The sequence below is a fragment of the Dendrobates tinctorius genome, unplaced genomic scaffold, assembly GCF_039654945.1.
Source record: "Dendrobates tinctorius isolate UK_male_01 unplaced genomic scaffold, ASM3965494v1 ptg000116l, whole genome shotgun sequence".
In the NCBI taxonomy this organism is placed as follows: Eukaryota; Metazoa; Chordata; class Amphibia; order Anura; family Dendrobatidae; genus Dendrobates; species Dendrobates tinctorius.
In genome coordinates, this window is record NW_027361784.1 from 35,422,608 (window position 1) to 35,442,251 (window position 19,644).

Below are 19,644 nucleotides of genomic sequence, written 5' to 3' on the forward strand. Positions count from 1 at the left end.
GGAGGCTTCTCCATGGTCTCAGGAGAAGCAGATAATTCAGTTTTCAATATTATAACTATTACAACTACATATATGTGCACCCGAGGGATTGTCACTGCATTGTTGGTGCTTAAAGGGAAACTGTCACTTGTCATAAATATGTTTTTTTTTTTACTTGGACTAAATGCCACTGGCCTCCTGAATCCGGATATGTTTTTCTTTTGTTCCTGCGCCTCTCAGTTCCTGAAATATGGCCTATTCTTCTCAGCAAGGGGGCGTGGTCTTTTCCTGATGACCACACCCACTTAGCTATGAAAGACTAGACTTTGATACAGAGAAGAAGAGGCCATAGCTTAGGAACCAAGAGTTGCAGGAACAAAAGAAAAACATTGCCGGATTCAGGAGAACAGCGGCATTTATACCAGGTAAATAATAAAAATATTTATAACAAGTCACAGTTCTTCTTTAAAGGGATTGTCCAGTTTAGAAAACCCATTGTCATACACCCTTTTTGGTCATTTTTAATAGAAGGGTAACCTCTGTTCAGGATCCTCACCTCTTGGAGTAGAGGTCAGGTACAAAGAGTTTCACTTGCTCCGGAGGACCCGCTATGTCCTACATTACACGGATAACCCATTGTTATAAATGGACACTGTGCAATACTTCTTTTCTCCTGTGGTGGCGCTGTACGGAAATTATACACGTACAGTTCTTTTAGGCTTCCCACACATTACAATTATGCTGTGGATAGGATGATCAGCTTATTGTCAAGGAACCCTGCTAAAAATTAGAGAATGTCGAAAGTGGAAAACCCTTTTAGTACCTCTAGCAGATTTCCAGTACTTGGTATAAAAGAACATCTTTTTACAAATACAATATAAATAAAGTGCAAGACAAATAGATGCAAACATTGTAATAATTGCATCATAGTGACGCAGCCTGGTCACACTGCTCAGATTCCTGGCCGGGTCCGGGTCCCGATGCCGAAGTTGTCAAGTGACCTATAGAAAATGTAAAAAAGTAAAATGTTAGAAAGCGGATCAGAGAGGCCACCCATGATACAACTGCTATGGGGTCCGTAAGAAGCCCCTCTCGCTTTACCACCACAGCCATAGTAGTGAGGAACAAGCCAGCAGAGACTGACCTAGAAAGCAGAGACTGTCCTAGACGGCAGACACTATCCTAAATGGCAGAGGCTCTCCTAGACGGCAGAGACTGTCCTAGATGGCAGATACTGACCTAGATGACAGAGACTGTCCTAGACAACAGACACTATCCTAGATGGCAGAGACTGTCCTAGACGGAAGACACTATCCTAGATGGCAGAGACTGTCCTAGACGGAAGACACTATCCTACATGGCAGAGACTGTCCTAGACGGAAGACACTATCCTACATGGCAGAGACTGTCCTAGACGGCAGAAACTGACCTAGGTGGCAGAGACTGTCCTAGACGGCAGAGACTGTCCTTGACAGCAGACACTATCCTAGATGGCAGAGACTGTCCTAGACGGCAGAGACTGACCTAGATGGCAGAGACTGTCCTAGACAACAGACACTATCCTAGATGGCAGAGACTGTCCTAGACGGCAGAAACTGACCTAGATGGCAGAGACTGTCCTAGACGGCAGAGACTGTCCTTGACGGCAGACACTATCCTAGATGGCAGAGGCTCTCCTAGATGGCAGAGACTGTCCTAGATGGGAGAGACTGACCTAGACAACAGACACTATCCTAGATGGCAGAGACTGTCCTAGACAACAGACACTATCCTAGATGGCAGAGACTGTCCTAGACGGCAGAGACTGACCTAGATGGCAGAGACTGTCCTAGACGGAAGAGACTGACCTAGATGGCAGAGACTGACCTAGACAACAGACACTATCCTAGATTGCAGAGACTGTCCTAGACGGCAGAGACTGACCTAGATGGCAGAGACTGTCCTAGACAACAGACAGTATCCTAGATGGCAGAGACTGACCTAGATGGCAGAGACTGACCTAGACAACAGACACTATCCTAGACAGCAGAAACTGACCTAGATGGCAGAGACTGTCCTAGACAACAGACACTATCCTAGATGGCAGAGACTGACCTAGACGGAAGAGACTAACCTAGATGGCAGAGACTGTCGTAGACAGTAGACGCTATCCTAGTTGGTAGAGACTGACCTAGACGGCAGAGACTGTCATAGACAACAGACACTATCCTAGATGGCAGAGACTGACCTAGATGGCAGAGGCTCTACTAGGTAACAGGTGCCGTCCTAGGCAACAGACAATCCTAGACAGCAGAGGCTCTCCTAGATGGCAGAGACTGACCTAGACAGAAGAGACTGAACTAGACAGCAGAGACTGACCTTAAAAAAGAGCTTATGTTATTTCAATATTTATGGGCCAAGCAGCTGCCAGGTGCTTACGCTTATTCCAGTGGATGTAATGGATAGGACTGGTAAGAGCTAGAGTTGAGCGATTTTGTTCAGATTCGGTCGCCGAATCTGAATTTGCCATATTCGTGCCCAATGTTTGTCTTATGATCGGTTCCAAACATATTCGGTAATTTCTACTCCTATTGACTATAATGATGTTCGGCTGTGATTGACGAATATTGCAAAAACAATATTCGCTGCCGATCGTATTTGGAACTGAATCCGAACAAATTCGCTCAACTCTAGTAAGAACGCCTATCAGTCTGTGGCAGATGTGGCCGCACTGTAGGGTGAACTACCCATACTGCTCAGGTCTAACGCTTCTATTGACTTATAATAATAATAATCTTTATATAGCGCCAACATATTCCGCAGCGCTTTACAGTTTAACAGTTTCAAAACACAAGTCATAAGTAATAACATTAACAATACAATAATTAAAGCAAAATCAGACGACCCTGCTCGTGAGAGCTTGCACTCTACAATGAGGTGGGGGAGATACAAAGTACAGGTGTGTATTTACAATTATGTATTTACAGGGATGGTGTGGGAGGACTGGCCCCCGTCGAGTGTCCGGGCCGGAACCAAGGGTGCCGTCATCTGGGTTCCGGGGGAAACTGTCCCAGGGGGACAGAGTTCGGGGACAGTCCGGTGTGACAGACAGATGGGCTGGGGAAGGACCAGTATAAAGGAGGTGGGGAATTCCAGGGACTGAAAGCGAGAGCAACTTACCAGTGCCAGGGGAGACGCTCACTGAGGACTCCAGAGGGACGGCGCCAAGGCGATCATCCGAGACTTGCTGCCCCGCTTCAGCCCGCGGCCACTGCGGCCCAAGTTCAACCCGCTGCCGCTGTCGCCTCACCTCAGCCCGCGGCTGCAGCCTACCCGCGGTCGCCCGCGGCCGCTGCCGTCTCACTCCAGGCCGCGGCTGCGGCTTGTTCCCCGCCACCCGCAGCCGCCCTGCTCTCACCAGTGGCCGCGGCAAGTACAGTGCCGTCGGCGGCCACCACTGTCCCGCTCCGGTCCGCAGCAGGGGCCGAGCCTCTGCTGGCCGCGAACTCCCCGTCGCAGCCGTTAGCTGCGCAGGTGGCCTGTCATTCGCCACCCCACATCGCTGTCGCTTGCCCCAGTCCGGGGGGCTGCGGCCCATCCATCCAAGGACTCCGCCGGGGCCTGTGGGGCTTCAGTGTCATCAGCGCGCCGGAGTGCGCGAAGACTTCGTCTACGCCTCAGCAACTGGGCCCAGCAACTACTACGCCGAAAGACCACCATCCCGAACGGCGAGGGACCTCTGGACGGCTAAGTTGACTATATAATTAAGGACCCATAGTCGGCCATACCGCGGCCCTATAGTGACCGGCTATTGCCGGAAGTAGTCGTGTTCCACCCGTTTGTGTTTGCTTGTATAGAGCCCCTGCGAGGGCAACCCGTGTTACCCCTTTTGATATCAGGCCGTGACTGAAGAAAGTTCCCTCTAGTCTTATAAACGTTATTATAGAAAGAAAGCACCAAATCGTCTCGCGACTCATCACTGCATCCTGCGTACCTGCAAACAACACATTTGGCGTAGTCGGCAGGATGCAGTCTCCGAGCGCAGATGGAGTGCGCCTGATCAGAGTGCGGCTGCGGGCGCTGCTGATGATGGGGGCCCCCGCTCCAGCATCTCCCTTGGGGCTATGCTAAGTAACTTGCCCCGGTTTTCTGGCTCCGATACGCTGTTGTGGAGCTGGACAGAGCGTATGCAGGGCCTTTTCCGCATGCACCCCATGACCCCCGATTTAGAGGCTGAGGTGGCCCTTATGGTGCTAGATGGGGAAGCCCAGATGTCGGTAATGTCGAGACCCCCGGGGCGTCGCAACACCTTCGCCAGGGTCTTGCAGATCCTGGAAGAGACCCACGGGGAGCCAACAGACATGGGGGGGTTGAGAACCCGGTTGTTCAGTCGGATGCAGGGGGAGGGGGAGACACTGCATCCTGCGTACCTGCAAACACCACATTGGTCCAGCCATCTTGAGGGAGTGAGGGATAGATGGGGATAGTGAATGGGCTACACATACATATAATTACCTTGATTAGGGAACCTGATAGGCCGCGCTGAAAAAATGCATTTTGAGGGAGCGCCTAAAACTATGCAAATTGTGGATAGTCCTAATTTCTTGGGGTAGAACATTCCAGAGGATTGGCGCAGCACGGGAGAAGTCTTGGAGTCGGGAGTGGGAGGTTCAGATTAGTGCAGAGGTTAGTCGAAAGTCGTTTGCAGAGCGCAGCGGTCGGTTAGGCTGATAGACAGAAATGAGGGAGGAGATGTAGGCGGGTGTAGGGGACTTGTTCACCTATTGGAGGACCCCGAGCTTCTTGGCCCACATGGGTGTTTTAGTTTACATGACTTATAAGTGGACCACAGACCAGTCCCATAAACTAATACAGATCCTAAACTATACAGTGGGAAAATGATATTGCAATTGCATCAAATACTTATTTAATGCAAGGATACATTAAAGGACAAGAATACAAAATTATATAATGGCTTTGACTGTTCCTGGAGATACAGTTTGACGGAGGTCACAAATTCTATCTCACAGGAACACTGACTACACTTTACAGATGTGGGAGAGAAAGGAAGCTGTCACTGGCTGCTACCAGAGTTCAGAGGAGGCAGTGGTCAAAAGCCCTGGAGTGATTGCCTAAAACCTGCAGCAAGGTGCATAATAAACGCTGAAGGTCTCCATGTTTGGTCTCTAAGACTTTCTTTCTTCTGACCCAAAAACACAAGAAGTTGGCTCCAATATGCTCAAAACTATATAAATAAGCCACAGAAGTTTTGGGATTTTGTTCTGTGGAGTGATGATACAAAACTATTACTCTCGGGACTATGGATCACTGTATGTCTGGGGGGATGAAGAATGAAGCATCTGCTGAAAGAACACCCTGCCTATAGAGAAACATTGTGGTGGCTTGATGATGCCTACAGTGAAGTATTATGGTGTCTCAGTGATGTCCACAGTAGAGCATGGTGGTGGCTTGGTGATGCCTACAGTGAAGCGTGGTGGTAGATCAATGATGCCTACAGTGAAGCATGGTTGAGGCTCAGCGATTCCTACAGTGAAGCGTGGTGGTACCTCAGTGATGCCAACAGTGAAGCATGGCGATGGCTCAGTAATGTATACAGTAGAGCATAGTGGTGGTTCAGTGATGTCTACAGTCAAGCATGATGGTGGATATTTACAATGCAATAAGGCAATGAGATGAGAACAAGCAGATTTTGGGAATTTTGGGAATAAACCAAATTTTCAATAAGGGATGCATAATTTTGATTGAAACTGTAAAAACAGCTCCCAAACCAGACCAGGAATTGGATGATGTGAGCACATTTCACAGAGGATATATCACTGAGGTTTATTGCTGCTTTTCTTGGATTTCAGGAGATCTTAAGAGGACAAATAAATGAACATGACTGATGTCCTTTGAGCCGCCACCTCCACCCTGGCTCTGACTATTCAGGTCCTGGCACTCCTATAGCCTTACTCAGCTTTGCCCTGTAGTTGGCTGATGGCAGTGGTCTCCTGTCTCCACTAGTAATCAGTACAATCACTTATGTAGAAGATATACAAGTCAAACAGATAATGACTTACCTGCCCCACCATATAATCAGGCCGAATAATAATAATGTAACGAAGATTACCAGGATCATCACACTGCTCTGTATGCTGTCATCTACAAGAGAAAAATAATAAATATCTGATGCATTAATTACAAGCAGACGAAGACATATTTAAAGGGATTTTCCATTTTTATATAATAAAACTTAATGTGTTATTCCATGAAGGCAGTCCCTCTCCATATGTCCTGTTAGGCCACATGGAGAACATAAAGATAGAGGTCATCCGCTAAGGATCACCAATGGGGCCACTCTATACAAGAAGCTCCTGTTCCTACATTACAGGGAGGGGGACATTCATCTGAATAGCCGCCACATATACAGTAATGCTGCATGCAGCCGCCGATATGGTGAAAATGCCTGAATGGCGGAGGCGTTCCCTGATAGAATCAGCCATTTGGAAAGTGACAACCACTTTTTCGTTTATCCTATTTTCTCTCATATTAAAATAAAAACTGAGAAACGTATATATATAAAAAATTATTCTCTTTGTTTAGCAGCTATGTCCTCCCTACTCCTCCTGTGTGAGGCTGTAAGACACCTGGCTGCAGCAGGAGCCTCCCCCCACTGCGCTGTCTGCAGCAAACTAAAATCTGTCACCCTAAAGTAAGTGATGCCATTTCTGATTGCAACATTTTAACCTCTTAGATGCTGCTGTTGATTGTCCCGTTGAGTCTAGTGTCATGTTTCTAATCTTATGACGCCCAGCCCATGTAGATACCATAATAGATCTTTATGCAATATTGCAGTATTGCAGTGTATATTGTATTCGATCAGATATGTTCAAGCTCCCTAAGGGGACTAATAAAACGTGAGCAAAATTTTAAAAAATAACTTTAAAAAGAACAGAAATGTACTAAAAACACGTGTTTTTTTTGGTCTGCGGGTTTAATTTGCACAACATATCAATTTATGCTGTGGATAAAGGTGCGAGTTTGCTGTGCAAAATGCAAAATGAACGGCTTCTTTGCACCTCTTTGGCAGTGATATCTGCAGCAGTTAATACCTCTGCGTGTATTGCTGTGAGGGGTCAGCAGTAAATATGTTTCATGGGATTGCAGCCTCAGAAGCAGAGGGCAACTTACCCGCATCCTCCGAGTCGCTTTCTATAGCAGGTGTGAGAGTTGTTGCTATGGAGTCAGTAGACGGCTTCTTTACAACGTGCCTCTCTGTGGGTGCCCAGCTGTTAACATTGTGAGAAAAGCCACAAGAGTTGTCATCTATAAAGAAAAAAAAAGTTTGCATTGTATGAAAAGATCGGACAGATTGTAGCAGATGAAGTTGTCATGAAGCACTACCCACAGATAAAGAGATCACAATGAGAGGCAGCTGAGCTGCATGATCTGTCTTCATAATGTAGAAAATAGATGTTGAATTTGCAAATTCAGCTCTGCTGCATCTGCTCCTACATCCTAGAAGTAGATCTTATCAGATTTCACCATTGATGTCAGAATAATATGACTTTTAGAGAGCAAGTGCAAGATGAATGCCACAATAATATGGCTATTATAGATAAAATGCAAGTGCAAGAGTAAAACCACAATAATATGGCTATTATAGATCAAGTGCAAGTACAAGATTAATGCCACAATAATATGGCTATTATAGATAGAGGATATGTATGATGGGTATATGGGCACGGGCCTATGGGATCGCGGATATGTATGATGGGCATATGGGCACGGGACTATGGGATCGTGGATATGTATGATGGGTATATGGGCATGGGACTATGGGATGGAGGATAATTATAATTTGTTATAACTAACCACAGTTAGTTACTATGCCCGGGCAGCGCCAGGCTCTTCAGCTATTATAGATAAAATGCAAGTGCAAGAGTAAAACCACAATAATATGGCTATTATAGATAAAGTACAAGATTAATGATACAATAATATGGCTATTATAGATAAAGTGCAAGATTAATGATACAATAATATGGCTATTATAGATAAAGTACAAGATTAATGATACAATAATATGGCTATTATAGATAAAGTGCAAGTGCAATGTTAGTGATATGGAATATCCTGACGACAATATTAAAATGCTTGTACAAAAAACCCATAAGGAGAAGAATACATACAAGCATATAGACTATAGATGCCACAAGTACATGGCTATTATAATGGAAGGAGAATTGTAATCCTGGTTGTAAATACAATGCAATCCTCCCTAAATATAAGTTATGACTGGATTCTGTAAGACCCATCTCTGGTAGCAAATAATCAAATAAGCCGGCAATAAACAGTATATTACCTAGATCCTTGAGACCACCAGAGGAAAAGGTAGGTGCTCTATCCACCCCACACCCGACGCCGTTTCACCTACGCTTCTCCCGGGGGGGTGTCTAACTAGAAGGAACCCGGTAGTACATATATAATCAATCCACCAACAGGGTGTTGCCGCGTCATATAGAGGTAAGCCTCGTATTTGGCGCACATGGCATGTTTGCTCTGTCTCTTGTTGCAAAAGGGACTTCTGGGTTAGTGCGCGGTGGACAGTATGCTGGAACGCATATCTGTCACCTGATCTCGCACTCCAGGAAGTTAGAAGGGATAACGCCAGCGCGCATGCGCACAACCAAAGTCGACTCCACAGGCGGGGCAGAAGGCAAGAAAAAAGAATGGATTGGAATTTGGCAAACCACATGTCACTATCTCTTTTCCCATTTTAGGAATTTTTTGTGGGGTTCTCTCATTTTTTGTATTCAGTAATATATACTGTGACATAAATTTTGAACCGGGTTTTGGGGTCTCCCTACTTGTTCTCTTATATTGTATGCCCTCTGTTGATTTGTTCACATTATTATTGTCTTGATTATGTGTATTTATGGACTAATAAAAATAATTTTGTACCTTTTGACATAACAAATCTCTAATATACGTATATATACAGCTCTGGCAGAAATTAAGAGACCAAAATGTTCAGTTTGTCTGATTCTTCTCTTTATAGGTATATTTTTGAGTAAAATGTAAATTGCTCTTTTATTCTATAATCTACTGACAACGTCTCCGAATTTCCAAGCAATAAATTTTGTATTTTTTTTCTAAAAATGAGAAATGGTCAAAATTTAAAAAAAACAAAACAGTGTTTGCAGACCTCAAATAATGCAAAAGAAAACAAGTTCATAATCATTTAGAAACAACAATACTAATGTTTTAACTCAGGAAGAATTCAGAGATCAAAATTTTGTGGAATAACCATGATTGTTAATCACAGCTTTCCTGCCTCTTGGCTGCTTTCCACCAGTCTTTCACATGCTTCTGGTACAATTAGTAAGCAGTTCTTCTTTGTTTGATGGCTTGTGACTATCCATCTTCCTTTTGATTACATTCCAGAGGTTTTCAACGTGGTTCAGGTCTGGAAAATGGGCTGCCCATGACAGGGATTTGATGTGGTGATCTCTTAGTTTTTGCCAGAGCTGTATATATATATTTAGAGGTCAATCCATATCATTACGAGGATATTTAAACTCTCTACAATCCTTTGTTAGGGAATATGTATACTGTTATATCTCCTCATTCCTGGCATATTCTCGTGTATAATAATGAATTAATCATATATATTGTGGGTTGTCCTGATGAAGAGGTACCGTATGTATACCGTATGTACACCTCGAAACGCATTGACAAATAAAACCGCATCTGGTTTCCTATTGTATATTGGATCCTCGGCAGCGCAGGTTTAATGTCCACTTTCATCTCCAAGTTTGCTTACTCTCTGCTTTGGTGGATCTTCAGCAGGTGTCTATATTTAAAAGCTCACAAAGGGGTTGTGATTCTCACAACCGCCCTAGGTGAGCAAATCCCGTTTTACTTTTTCCTTTGTAATCCGGGTAAGACTCTATTGCACTTATTGTGATTCCCGGGTTTTATATAAATACAAAAAAATTATAAAATGTAGGATTCCCTACAGACCTACCATTATTGACCATCAAGTACCCACAACAGGACTGGCGACCGAGCTGGTCTTTTTCTACCAAGTAGGGATAATGTCCTAATGGCGACGTTGGATCAGGATTTTCTAATTTGGAAATAAAGTAAAAGTTTCATGTAGCTACATGGGTAATGTCACACGATTATCCTCCTCAGCATAAAGGGAACTGAAAACCTCAAATCAAATTCAATAAGAAAAGTAAAATTAAAGGAACTTGTCCAACAAACATCCCCAGAGAGGCCATTGGTAACTATAGGCCTGGACTATTGGATGCACAAATAAGCTAACAGGCTAAAGGGTATACAAACGGATTATACGCAAAAGTAAAACATCTCAGTAAAAATGCCCAAGGGGGACTAAAATCTGAAACATTAAGGTTAATAAAAATATGACCCAATGATCCCTTTAACCCCTTCACCCCAAGGGTGGTTTGCACGTTCATGACCGGGCCAATTTTTACAATTCTGACCACTGTACCTTTATGAGGTCATAACTCTGGAACGCTTCCATGGATCCCGGTGATTCTGACATTGTTTTCTCGTGACATATTGTACTTCATGTTAGTGGTAAAATTTCATTCAAATAACTTGCGTTTATTTGTGAGAAAAAGGGAAATTTGGCGAAAATTTTGAAAATTTTGCGATTTTCCAACTTTGAATTTTTATGCCCTTAAATCACAGAGATACGGCACACAAAAAACTTGATAACTAACATTTCCCACATGTTTACTTTACATCAGCACAATTTTGGAACCAAAATTTTTTTTTGTTAGGAAGTTATAAGGGTTAAAAGTTGACCAGCGATTTCTCATTTTTACAACACCATTTTATTTTTAGGACCACATCACATTTGAAGCCACTTTGAGGGGTCTATATGATAGAAAATACCCAAAAGTGACACCATTCTAAAAACTGCACCCCTTAAGGTGCTCAAAACCACATTCAAGAAGTTTATTAACCCTTTAGGTGCGTCACAGGAATTTTTTTGAATATTTAAAAAAAAATGAACATCTAACTTTTTTTCATAAAAAAAATACTTCAGGTTCAATTTTTTTTATTTTACCAAGGGTAACAGGAGAAATTGAACTGCAAAAGTTATTGTGCAATTTGTCCTGAGTACGCAGATACCTGATATGTGGGGGGGAACGACTGTTTCGGCGCATGGCAGAGCTCAGAATGGAAGGAGCGCCGTTTGACTTTTTCAATGCAAAATTGGCTGGAATTCAGATTGGACACCATGTCACGTTTGGCGAGCCCCTGATGTACCTAAACAGTGGAAACCCCCTACAAGTGACCCCATTTTGGAAACTAGACCCCCCAAGGAACTTATCTAGATATGTGGTGAGAACTTTGAACCCACAAGGGCTTTACAGAAGTTTATAACGTACAGCGGTACAATTAAAAAATCATATTTTTTCCACAAAAATGATCTTTTCACCCCAATTTTTATTTTCCCAAGGGTAACAGGACCCTAAAAGTTATTGTGCAATTTGTCCTCAGTACGCTGATACCCCACATGTGGGGGTAAACCACTATTTGGGCGCATGGCAGAGCTCGGAAGGGAAGCAGCGCCATTTGACGTTTTTGGCTGGAATTGAGATCGGACACGATGTCGCGTTTGGAAAACCCCTGATGTACCAAAACAGTGGAAACCCCCCACAAATGACACCATTTTGGAAACTAGACCCCCTAAGGAACTTATCTAGATGTGTGGTGAGAACTTTGAACCCCCATGGGCTTCACAGAAGTTTATAACATAAAGCCATACAATTAAAAAATCATTTTTTCCACAAAAATGATCTTTTCACCCTCAATTCTTATTTTTCCAAGGGTAACAGGACCCTAAAAGTTATTGTGCAATTTGTCCTGAGTACGCTGATACCCCACATGTGGGGGTAAACCACTATTTGGGCGCATGGCAGAGCTCGGAAGGGAAGCAGCGCCATTTGACATTTTGGGCTGGAAACTAGACCCCCTAAGGAACTTATCTAGATGTGTGGTGAGCACTTTGACCCCCCCAGTGCTTCACAGAAGTTTATAACACCCGGGCGTGAAAATAAAAAATTCGTATTTTTTCCACAAACATGATCTTTTAATCACCATTTTTTTATTTTCCCAAGGGTACCAGGAGAAATTGGACCCCAAAAGTTGTTGTCCAATTTGTCCTGAGTATGCTGATACCCCATATGTGGGAGAAAACTACTGTATGGGCACACGTCGGGGCTCGGAAGGGAAGTAGTGACATTTTGGAATGCAGACTTTGATGGAATGGTCTGCGGGTGTCATGTTGCCTTTGGAGAGCCCCTAATGTACCTAAACAGTGGAAACCCCCCACAAATGACCCCATTTTGAAAACTAGACCCACTAAGGAACTTATCTAGATGTGAGGTGAGCACTTTGAACCCCCAAGGGCTTCACAGAAGTTTATAATGCCAGGGCATGAAAATAAAAAAATCGTATTTTTTCCACAAACATGATCAATTAGTCCCCAATATTTTCATTTTCCCAAGGGTAACAGGAGAAATTGGACCCCAAAAGTTGTTGTCCAATTTGTCCTGAGTACGCTGACACCCTATATGTGGGAGAAAACTACTGTATGGACACACGTCGGGGCTCGGAAGGGAAGCAGTGACGTTTTGGAATGCAGACTTTGATGGAATGGTCTGCGGGTGTCATGTGCGTTTGGAGAGCCCCTGATGTACCTAAACTATTGAAACTCCCCACAAGTGACCCCATTTTGGACACTAGACCCCCCACGGAACTTATCTAGATGTGTGGTGAGCACTTTGAACCCCCAAGTGCTTCACAGAAGTTTATAACACTCGGACGTGAAAATAAAAAAATCATTTTTTTCCACAAAAATGATATTTTTGCCCCCAATTTTTTATTTTCCTAAGGGTAACAGGAGAAATTGGACCCCAAAAATTGTTTTGCAATTTGTCCTGAGTAGGCTGATACCCTACATGTGGGGGTAAAACACTGTTTGGGCGCATAGCAGAGCTTGGAAGGGAAGGAGCACCATTTGACTTTTTCAACTCAGAATTGGCTGGAATTGAGATCAGACGCCATGTTGCATTTGGAGAGCCCCTGATGTGCCCATACAGTGGAAACCCCCAATTCTAACTCCAACCCGAACCCCAACACGCCCCTAACCCTAACCCTAGCCCTAACCCTAGCCCTAACCCTAACCCTAGCCCTAACCCTAACCCTAGCCCTAACCCTAACCCTACCCTAACCCTACCCCAACACACCCCTAGCCCTAACCCTAGCCCTAACCCTAATGGAAAAATGGAAATAAATACATTTTTTTAATTTTATTATTTTTCCCTAACTAAGGGGGTGATAACGGGGAGGGGTTTGATTTACTATTTATGGCGGTTTTTATGTTTGGCGGCTGTCGCACGCTAAAAGACGCTTTTTATTGTAAAAATAGTTTTTGCATCACCACATATTGAGAGCTATAATTTTTCCGTATTTTGACCCACCGAGTCATGTGAGGTCTTATTTTTTGCGGGACAAGTTGACGTTTTTATTGGTACCATTTTCGGGCACGTGAAATTTTTTGATCGCTTTTTATTCCGATTTTTGGGACGCAGAATGAACAAAAACCAGCGTTTCATGAATTTCTTTTGGGGGGGGTGCGTTTACACCGTTCCGCGTGCGGTAAAATTGATAAAGCGGTTTTATTCTTCGGGTCAGTACGGTTACAGCGATACCTCATTTAGGTCGGTTTTTATGTTTTTGTCGGTTTTATGCAATGAAAACTATTTTATATAAAAAATAATTATTTTTGCATCGCTTTATTCAGCGAGCTATAACTTTTTAATTTTTTCGCTGATGATGCTGTATGGCGGCTCGCTTTTTGCGGGACAAGATGACGTTTTCAGCGGTACCATGGCTATTTATATGCGTCTTTTTGATCGCGCGTTATTACACTTTTTGTTTGGCGGTATGATAATAAATCATTATTTTTTGCTTCATTTTTTATTTTTATTTTTTAAGGGGTTCGCTAAAGGGGTTAACTAATGGGACAGTTTTATAGGGCGGGTCGTTACGGACGCGGCGATACCTAATATGTGTACTTTTATTGTTTGTTTTTTTTATTATTTCTAAAAAATGGATTTATTGGGGGAATATTTTTTTTTTTTTCTAATTTATTTGGCGATTTTTTTTTAATTATTTTTACACTTTTTTTTATTTATTTTTTTACTTTATTAAATAGTCCCAGGTGGGACATCACTGTCCTGTGACAGATCGCTGATCTGTCACGTCACAGATCACTGTGACAGATCAGCGATCTGACACAGGCACTGCAGAAGGCTTCCTCATGCCTGCGCTTTGCAGGCACTGAGGAAGCCAGCTTCCTGCAGGCCCCCGTCGCCATCTTGGATTCGGGGGCCTGGAGGAAAGGAGCGCCCCACAGCAGCGCTGCACATTGCGCTGCCGTGGGGGGCTCAGGGAAGCACGGAGGGAGCCCCCTCGCTGCCGATGCTTCCCTTTAACCCCCGGTACACCGCGATCGTGTTTGATCGCGGTGTGCAAGGGGTTAACGTGTCGGGGGCGGTCCGTGACCGCCCCTGACACATTGTGCCGGGTGTCAGCTGTGATAATCAGCTGACACCCGGCCGCGATCAGCGGCGCTCACCACGTGGGCGCCGCTGATCGCGCCGACGTACTATCCCGTCCCCGGTCATACGGGCCCGGGTACCGTGGACGGGATAGTACGTCGGATGGCAGGAAGGGGTTAAGAATGTTATCTCTGTATGAAACGGATTCAGGGCCTCTGTCACATGGCCAGTAACTGATGCACACCTCCCAACCGTCCTGGATCCAGCAGGACAGTCCTGAATTTGGGGAGCTGTCCTACTGTCCCAGGGAGGCTGGGAGTATGTCACAGATACAGTTAACCCCTTTATTACCAATGGTGGTTTGCACGTTAACTCCCGGGCCAATTTTTACAATTCTGACCATTGTCCCTTTATGAGGTAATAACGCTGGAATGCTTTCATGGATCCCGGTGATTCTGACATTGTTTTCTTGTGACATATTGTACTTCATGTTAGTGGTAAAATTTCATTCATATAACTTTCGTTTATTTGTGAAAAAAATGGAAAATTTGCAAAAATTTTGAAAATTTCGCAATTTTCCAAGTTTGAATTTTTATGCTCTTAAATCACAGAGATACGGCAAACCTTAATAAGTAACATTTCCCACATGTTTACTTTACATCACCACAATTTGGGAACCAAAATATTTTTTTTGTTAGGAAGTTATAAGGGTTAAAAGTTGACCAGCGTTTTCTCATTTTTGCAACACCATTTTATTTTTACGGACCACATCACATTTGAAGTCACTTTGAGGGGTCTATATAATAACACCATTCTAAAAACTGCACCCCTCAAGGTGCTCAAAACTAGATTCAATAAGTTAATTAACCCTTCAGGTGCTTCACAGAAATTTTTTGAATGTTTAAAAAAAATGAACATTTAACTTTTTTTCACAAAAAAAATTACTTCAGGTTCAATTTTTTTATTTTACCAAGGGTAACAGGAGAAATTGGACTGCAAACGTTATTGTGCAGTTTGTCCTGAGTACGCTGATACCTGACATGTGGGGGGAACCACTGTTTCGGCGCATGGCAGAGCTCGGAAGGGAAGGAGCGCCGTTTGACTTTTTCACTGCAAAATTGGCTGGAATTCAGATCGGATGCCAGGGTCAAGTTTGGAGAACAGTGGAAACCCCTCACAAGAGACTCCATTTTGGAAACTAGACCCCCCAAGGAACTTATCTAGATGTGTGTTGAGCACTTTGAACCCCCAAGGTCTTCACAGAAGTCTATAATGTACAGCCGTACAATTAAAAAATCATATTTTTTTCCACAAAAATGATCTTTTCACCCCCAATTTTTATTTTCCCAAGAGTAACAGGACCCTAAAAGTTATTGTGCAATTTGTCCTGAGTACGCTGATACCCCACATATGGGGGTAAACCACTATTTGGGCACATGGCAGAGCTCGGAAGGGAAGCAGCGCCATTTGACTTTTTTGGCTGGAATTGAGATCGGACGCCATGTCACGTTTGGAAAGCCCCAGATGTGCCAAAAGAGTGGCTAGGGCTAGCCCTAATGGGAAAATGAAAATAAATATATATTTTTTAATTTTATTATTTTTCCCTAACTAAGAGGGTGATAACGGGGGGTTTGATTTACTATTTATGGCGGTTTTTATATTTGGCAGCTGTCGCATAAGATGAGGTGCAGAGTGTACATTAATGGGAAAAAAATGAACTTTTTTGAATTTACCAAATGGCTGCAATGAAACAGAGAGTGAAAAATTTAAAGGGGTCTGAATACTTTCCATACCCATTGTATATACAGTATATTGTAAGACAGTAACCCGTGTCACAGGTAGGGGTCACTGTGTACTCTCCCCAGGATACGCATGGAGGCGTATTGAAGCCAGGGGAGTGCATTGCCCTCACAGATGTAGCTGTGATTGCAATGGTGAAGCAGTGACAGGTGTTATCTGTAGGGGTCACTGTGTAGTCTCCCCAGGATATGCGAATGAAGGCCATAGGAGTGCATGGCAGTCACGAGCGTAGCTGTGACTGCAATGCAAACCAAAAATAATAAAAGCAAGTGTAGGACATACTATTGTCCAAGACAGATGTAGGGAAAACCTGCTCTGGAATGTGGTGTTGTGCAGTCCGTTTCGTTCCAGGTCCCGGGTTTTCCATGTGGCTTAAGGCCACAGATTCTTATGTTAAAAGCCCTGCAGGAAAGGGTATAGGTGTGTCAGAGTCAGTGTCTGTCTGGTGTCTGGAAGAGGACAGAGCAAGAGTCTCTGCAGAGCTTTGCCGATGTGCAGAGACACAGGACAGAGCAGAGCCAAGCAGCCAGGGGAGCTGAGACGCCTGGCATCCGCAGCATACACAGCGCTGCAGTCGCCCACGGGAACTGGTCAGAGGAGGGTTAGCGTGTTTAGGGACTGAAATTTAAAGGACATCATGGACTATGCAATGCTGTGAGCAACGTGACCTTTAACATGGCGGTGCAGTCACCCGTGGCAACTGGTCAGAGGTGGACTGGCGTGTGTCTTGACTGCAATCCAGAGGACATGTGCCCAGCTGCTGGATACTGGGTACTATGTAGTGCTGTGCTTTTGTGAAACTGGACATTAATGATATGCATTGAAGAAAACACATTAAAGTGACTTTTGTATTTGAACGTTGTGGGTCCCTGCCTTGTCACTGCATACAGTGCTACCGCGGCACTACAATATATATATATATATATACTTAAAACTATTATTTGATGGACATGGATTATACAGTCTGAGCCTTCCTGTCTCCTACCGTCATCCATGAGCCGGGAATATCCAGATGACGCTCGGTCGATCTCTGACTCAGGAGGTGGAGAGGATAAATTGATGTTTCCTGAATCATCAAAACCTAGATATCCGGTAGGACAATTTAAAACATGTAAAAAATTAGCAAATGTAACCCAAGAACATAATCACAACAAAGGAATAGAAACTTTCACAGCTTTTTAAAAAAAAAATAATATGACCCAAGACCCTAATGTCAGTGCCCCGGAGCAAAATGAGCTCACAGATGATAGATATGATAGTGACTGTCCTATTATAATTTTAGCCTATAAATACAATACATAAATAATCATTATTATTATATTAATAAAATATTAACAACAAGAACAATAATAGTAAAAAAATATATAGAATAATAAAAATATAATGCAAAAATAATAAATAACAATAATAAATAATTAAATTAATCATAAAAATAAAAAATAATAACATAACCCGTATAATTATAGCAATTTAATAATAAAAATACAATAATTATATTAATTATGGTAAATAACCTATAATTAAAATAATAAGAAATAATTAAAAATAATAAACAATAAAATAACAATAATACAAATAATGTACTAATAAAAATAATAAGTAATATACATTGTAATACAATATTAATAACAATGATACATAATAAAAATAACAAACAAGAAGAATAATTATTGGAATAAAATAATAATAGTAATTAATAATCATCCAAATATAGTACCGGAGATCTGCTCGACCACAAGAGGTTCAATGTCATTTAGGTCTTCGTCACAGTATCCCTCATTGGGGAGATCGAGGCGTCTTTGTACCGGGGGTCTTCGTCTTTTCCTAAAAATCCTGAAAGGACAATAGAAGTAAAATCATAAGTGTCAGATTTGCTGTGGATTTCACCTGTGGATTCACCTAGATAAAATCCAAGGTCCCGATTCATCATTTACGTTATATATATTTATATATATTTTTTTGGCGTCAAATTCTTTAAAAAATGGCACATTCAGTTTGATGACTTTCTCCACAAAATCAAAGTTGCTGAGCCCGATTCATTATTGCTGTTGCGCCTATTTTTCCTCTAGTTTTTTTTTTCCTGCTTTGAGACTTTTTTGGGGGAAGAGAGGGGGGGGAATTTTTTTTTATTTTTTTATTTTTTTTTTTTTATTTGCACCTATTTCGAAGTCAATCATCTGCTTGTTATTTTCTCTGTTCACTATTGTGGCCGTTGTTTTTTTTTTTAATCCAGATTTTTGCCGAAAACTTTTTTTTTGTAAAAAAAAAAGTCTCAAAATCTTTCACAACTTTTCTCGTTAAAAAGTTGCAAGAACGTTTAACCCCTTCCTGACGGGGAGGGGGGGGCAGTTTCCGTTTTGGTGCTGTCATTTTTTTTTTTTCCTCCCGTCCTTCCCTTTTATTTTTCTGTGAGGGCTTGTTTACTGCGGGACGAGTTCTACTTTTAAATGACACCATTCATTTTACCAAATAGTATACTGGAAAGAGAGAGGAGAAATTGTGAAAAAACGTAATTCTGACATTGTCTTTTGGGAATTGCTTTTGCGGTGAACATTTTATGGTAAAAATGATCTTGTAGTATGAATCTGCTCATCAGTGCGATTACGGAGATACCTAAGATGTCCAGGTTTTTTTTTTTCTTAATTATTTTAATGATTAAAAAAAAAAAATTATTTGGGTTGTGTCGCCATTTTACAAGACCCGGAACGTTTTTATTTTTTAGTTGATGGAGCTGTGTGATAGGTTACTTTTTTGAGGGATGAGAACGTCTTTATTGATACCACCTTGGGATGGCTGTGACCTTTTAGTTGCTTGTTACATCATTTTTTGTGAAATTGAAGCGACAAATATAATCCTAATTTTTGCATTCTTGATATTTTTTTTTAACCGATTAGGTTAATTGTTTACATATTTTAATAGATTGGACTTTTCCTAACACAGAGATACCATTTAGGCGGATTTATTTAATATCTTGATTTTTAAAGTTTTTTTAATATTTTTTTAAACATTTTTTTTTTTTTTTTTTACTTTTGACTGTACTTGCAAGTCCCCTTAGGCTGCTAGAGGCACATGATGGCTGAATGACTCAGCCATCACCTGCCGGCAAAGATGCGGATTCAGCTTCTGAGCCCGGTTCAAAAACAGGGAGCTGATAAATGGCGTAACTGTACAAGGAGCCCTCTGTGAGCGCAGGGGTCCAGTGTACTCGTACTGATGACGGACAGCTTTCTCCCTATGCACAATAATAGGGAACGGTGGGAAGGTGGAGTCTCCA

The 19,644-nt window shown here is 42.5% G+C and overlaps 1 protein-coding gene across 1 annotated transcript in view; it reads right to left on the reverse strand.

The window, feature by feature from the left end:
- Positions 1–5,802: 5,802 nt before the first annotated feature.
- TMEM71 (transmembrane protein 71) overlaps positions 5,803–19,644 on the reverse strand; it is a 44,625-nt gene continuing 30,783 nt past the window's right edge. The window contains exons 5-10 of the mRNA XM_073590434.1: positions 18,088–18,203; positions 17,356–17,451; positions 9,989–10,090; positions 7,150–7,284; positions 6,039–6,120; positions 5,803–5,833 (exon numbers count right to left, since the gene is read on the reverse strand). Coding sequence (XP_073446535.1) covers positions 5,803–5,833; positions 6,039–6,120; positions 7,150–7,284; positions 9,989–10,090; positions 17,356–17,451; positions 18,088–18,203 — 562 coding nt within the window. The remainder of the gene's footprint in view (positions 5,834–6,038; positions 6,121–7,149; positions 7,285–9,988; positions 10,091–17,355; positions 17,452–18,087; positions 18,204–19,644) is intronic.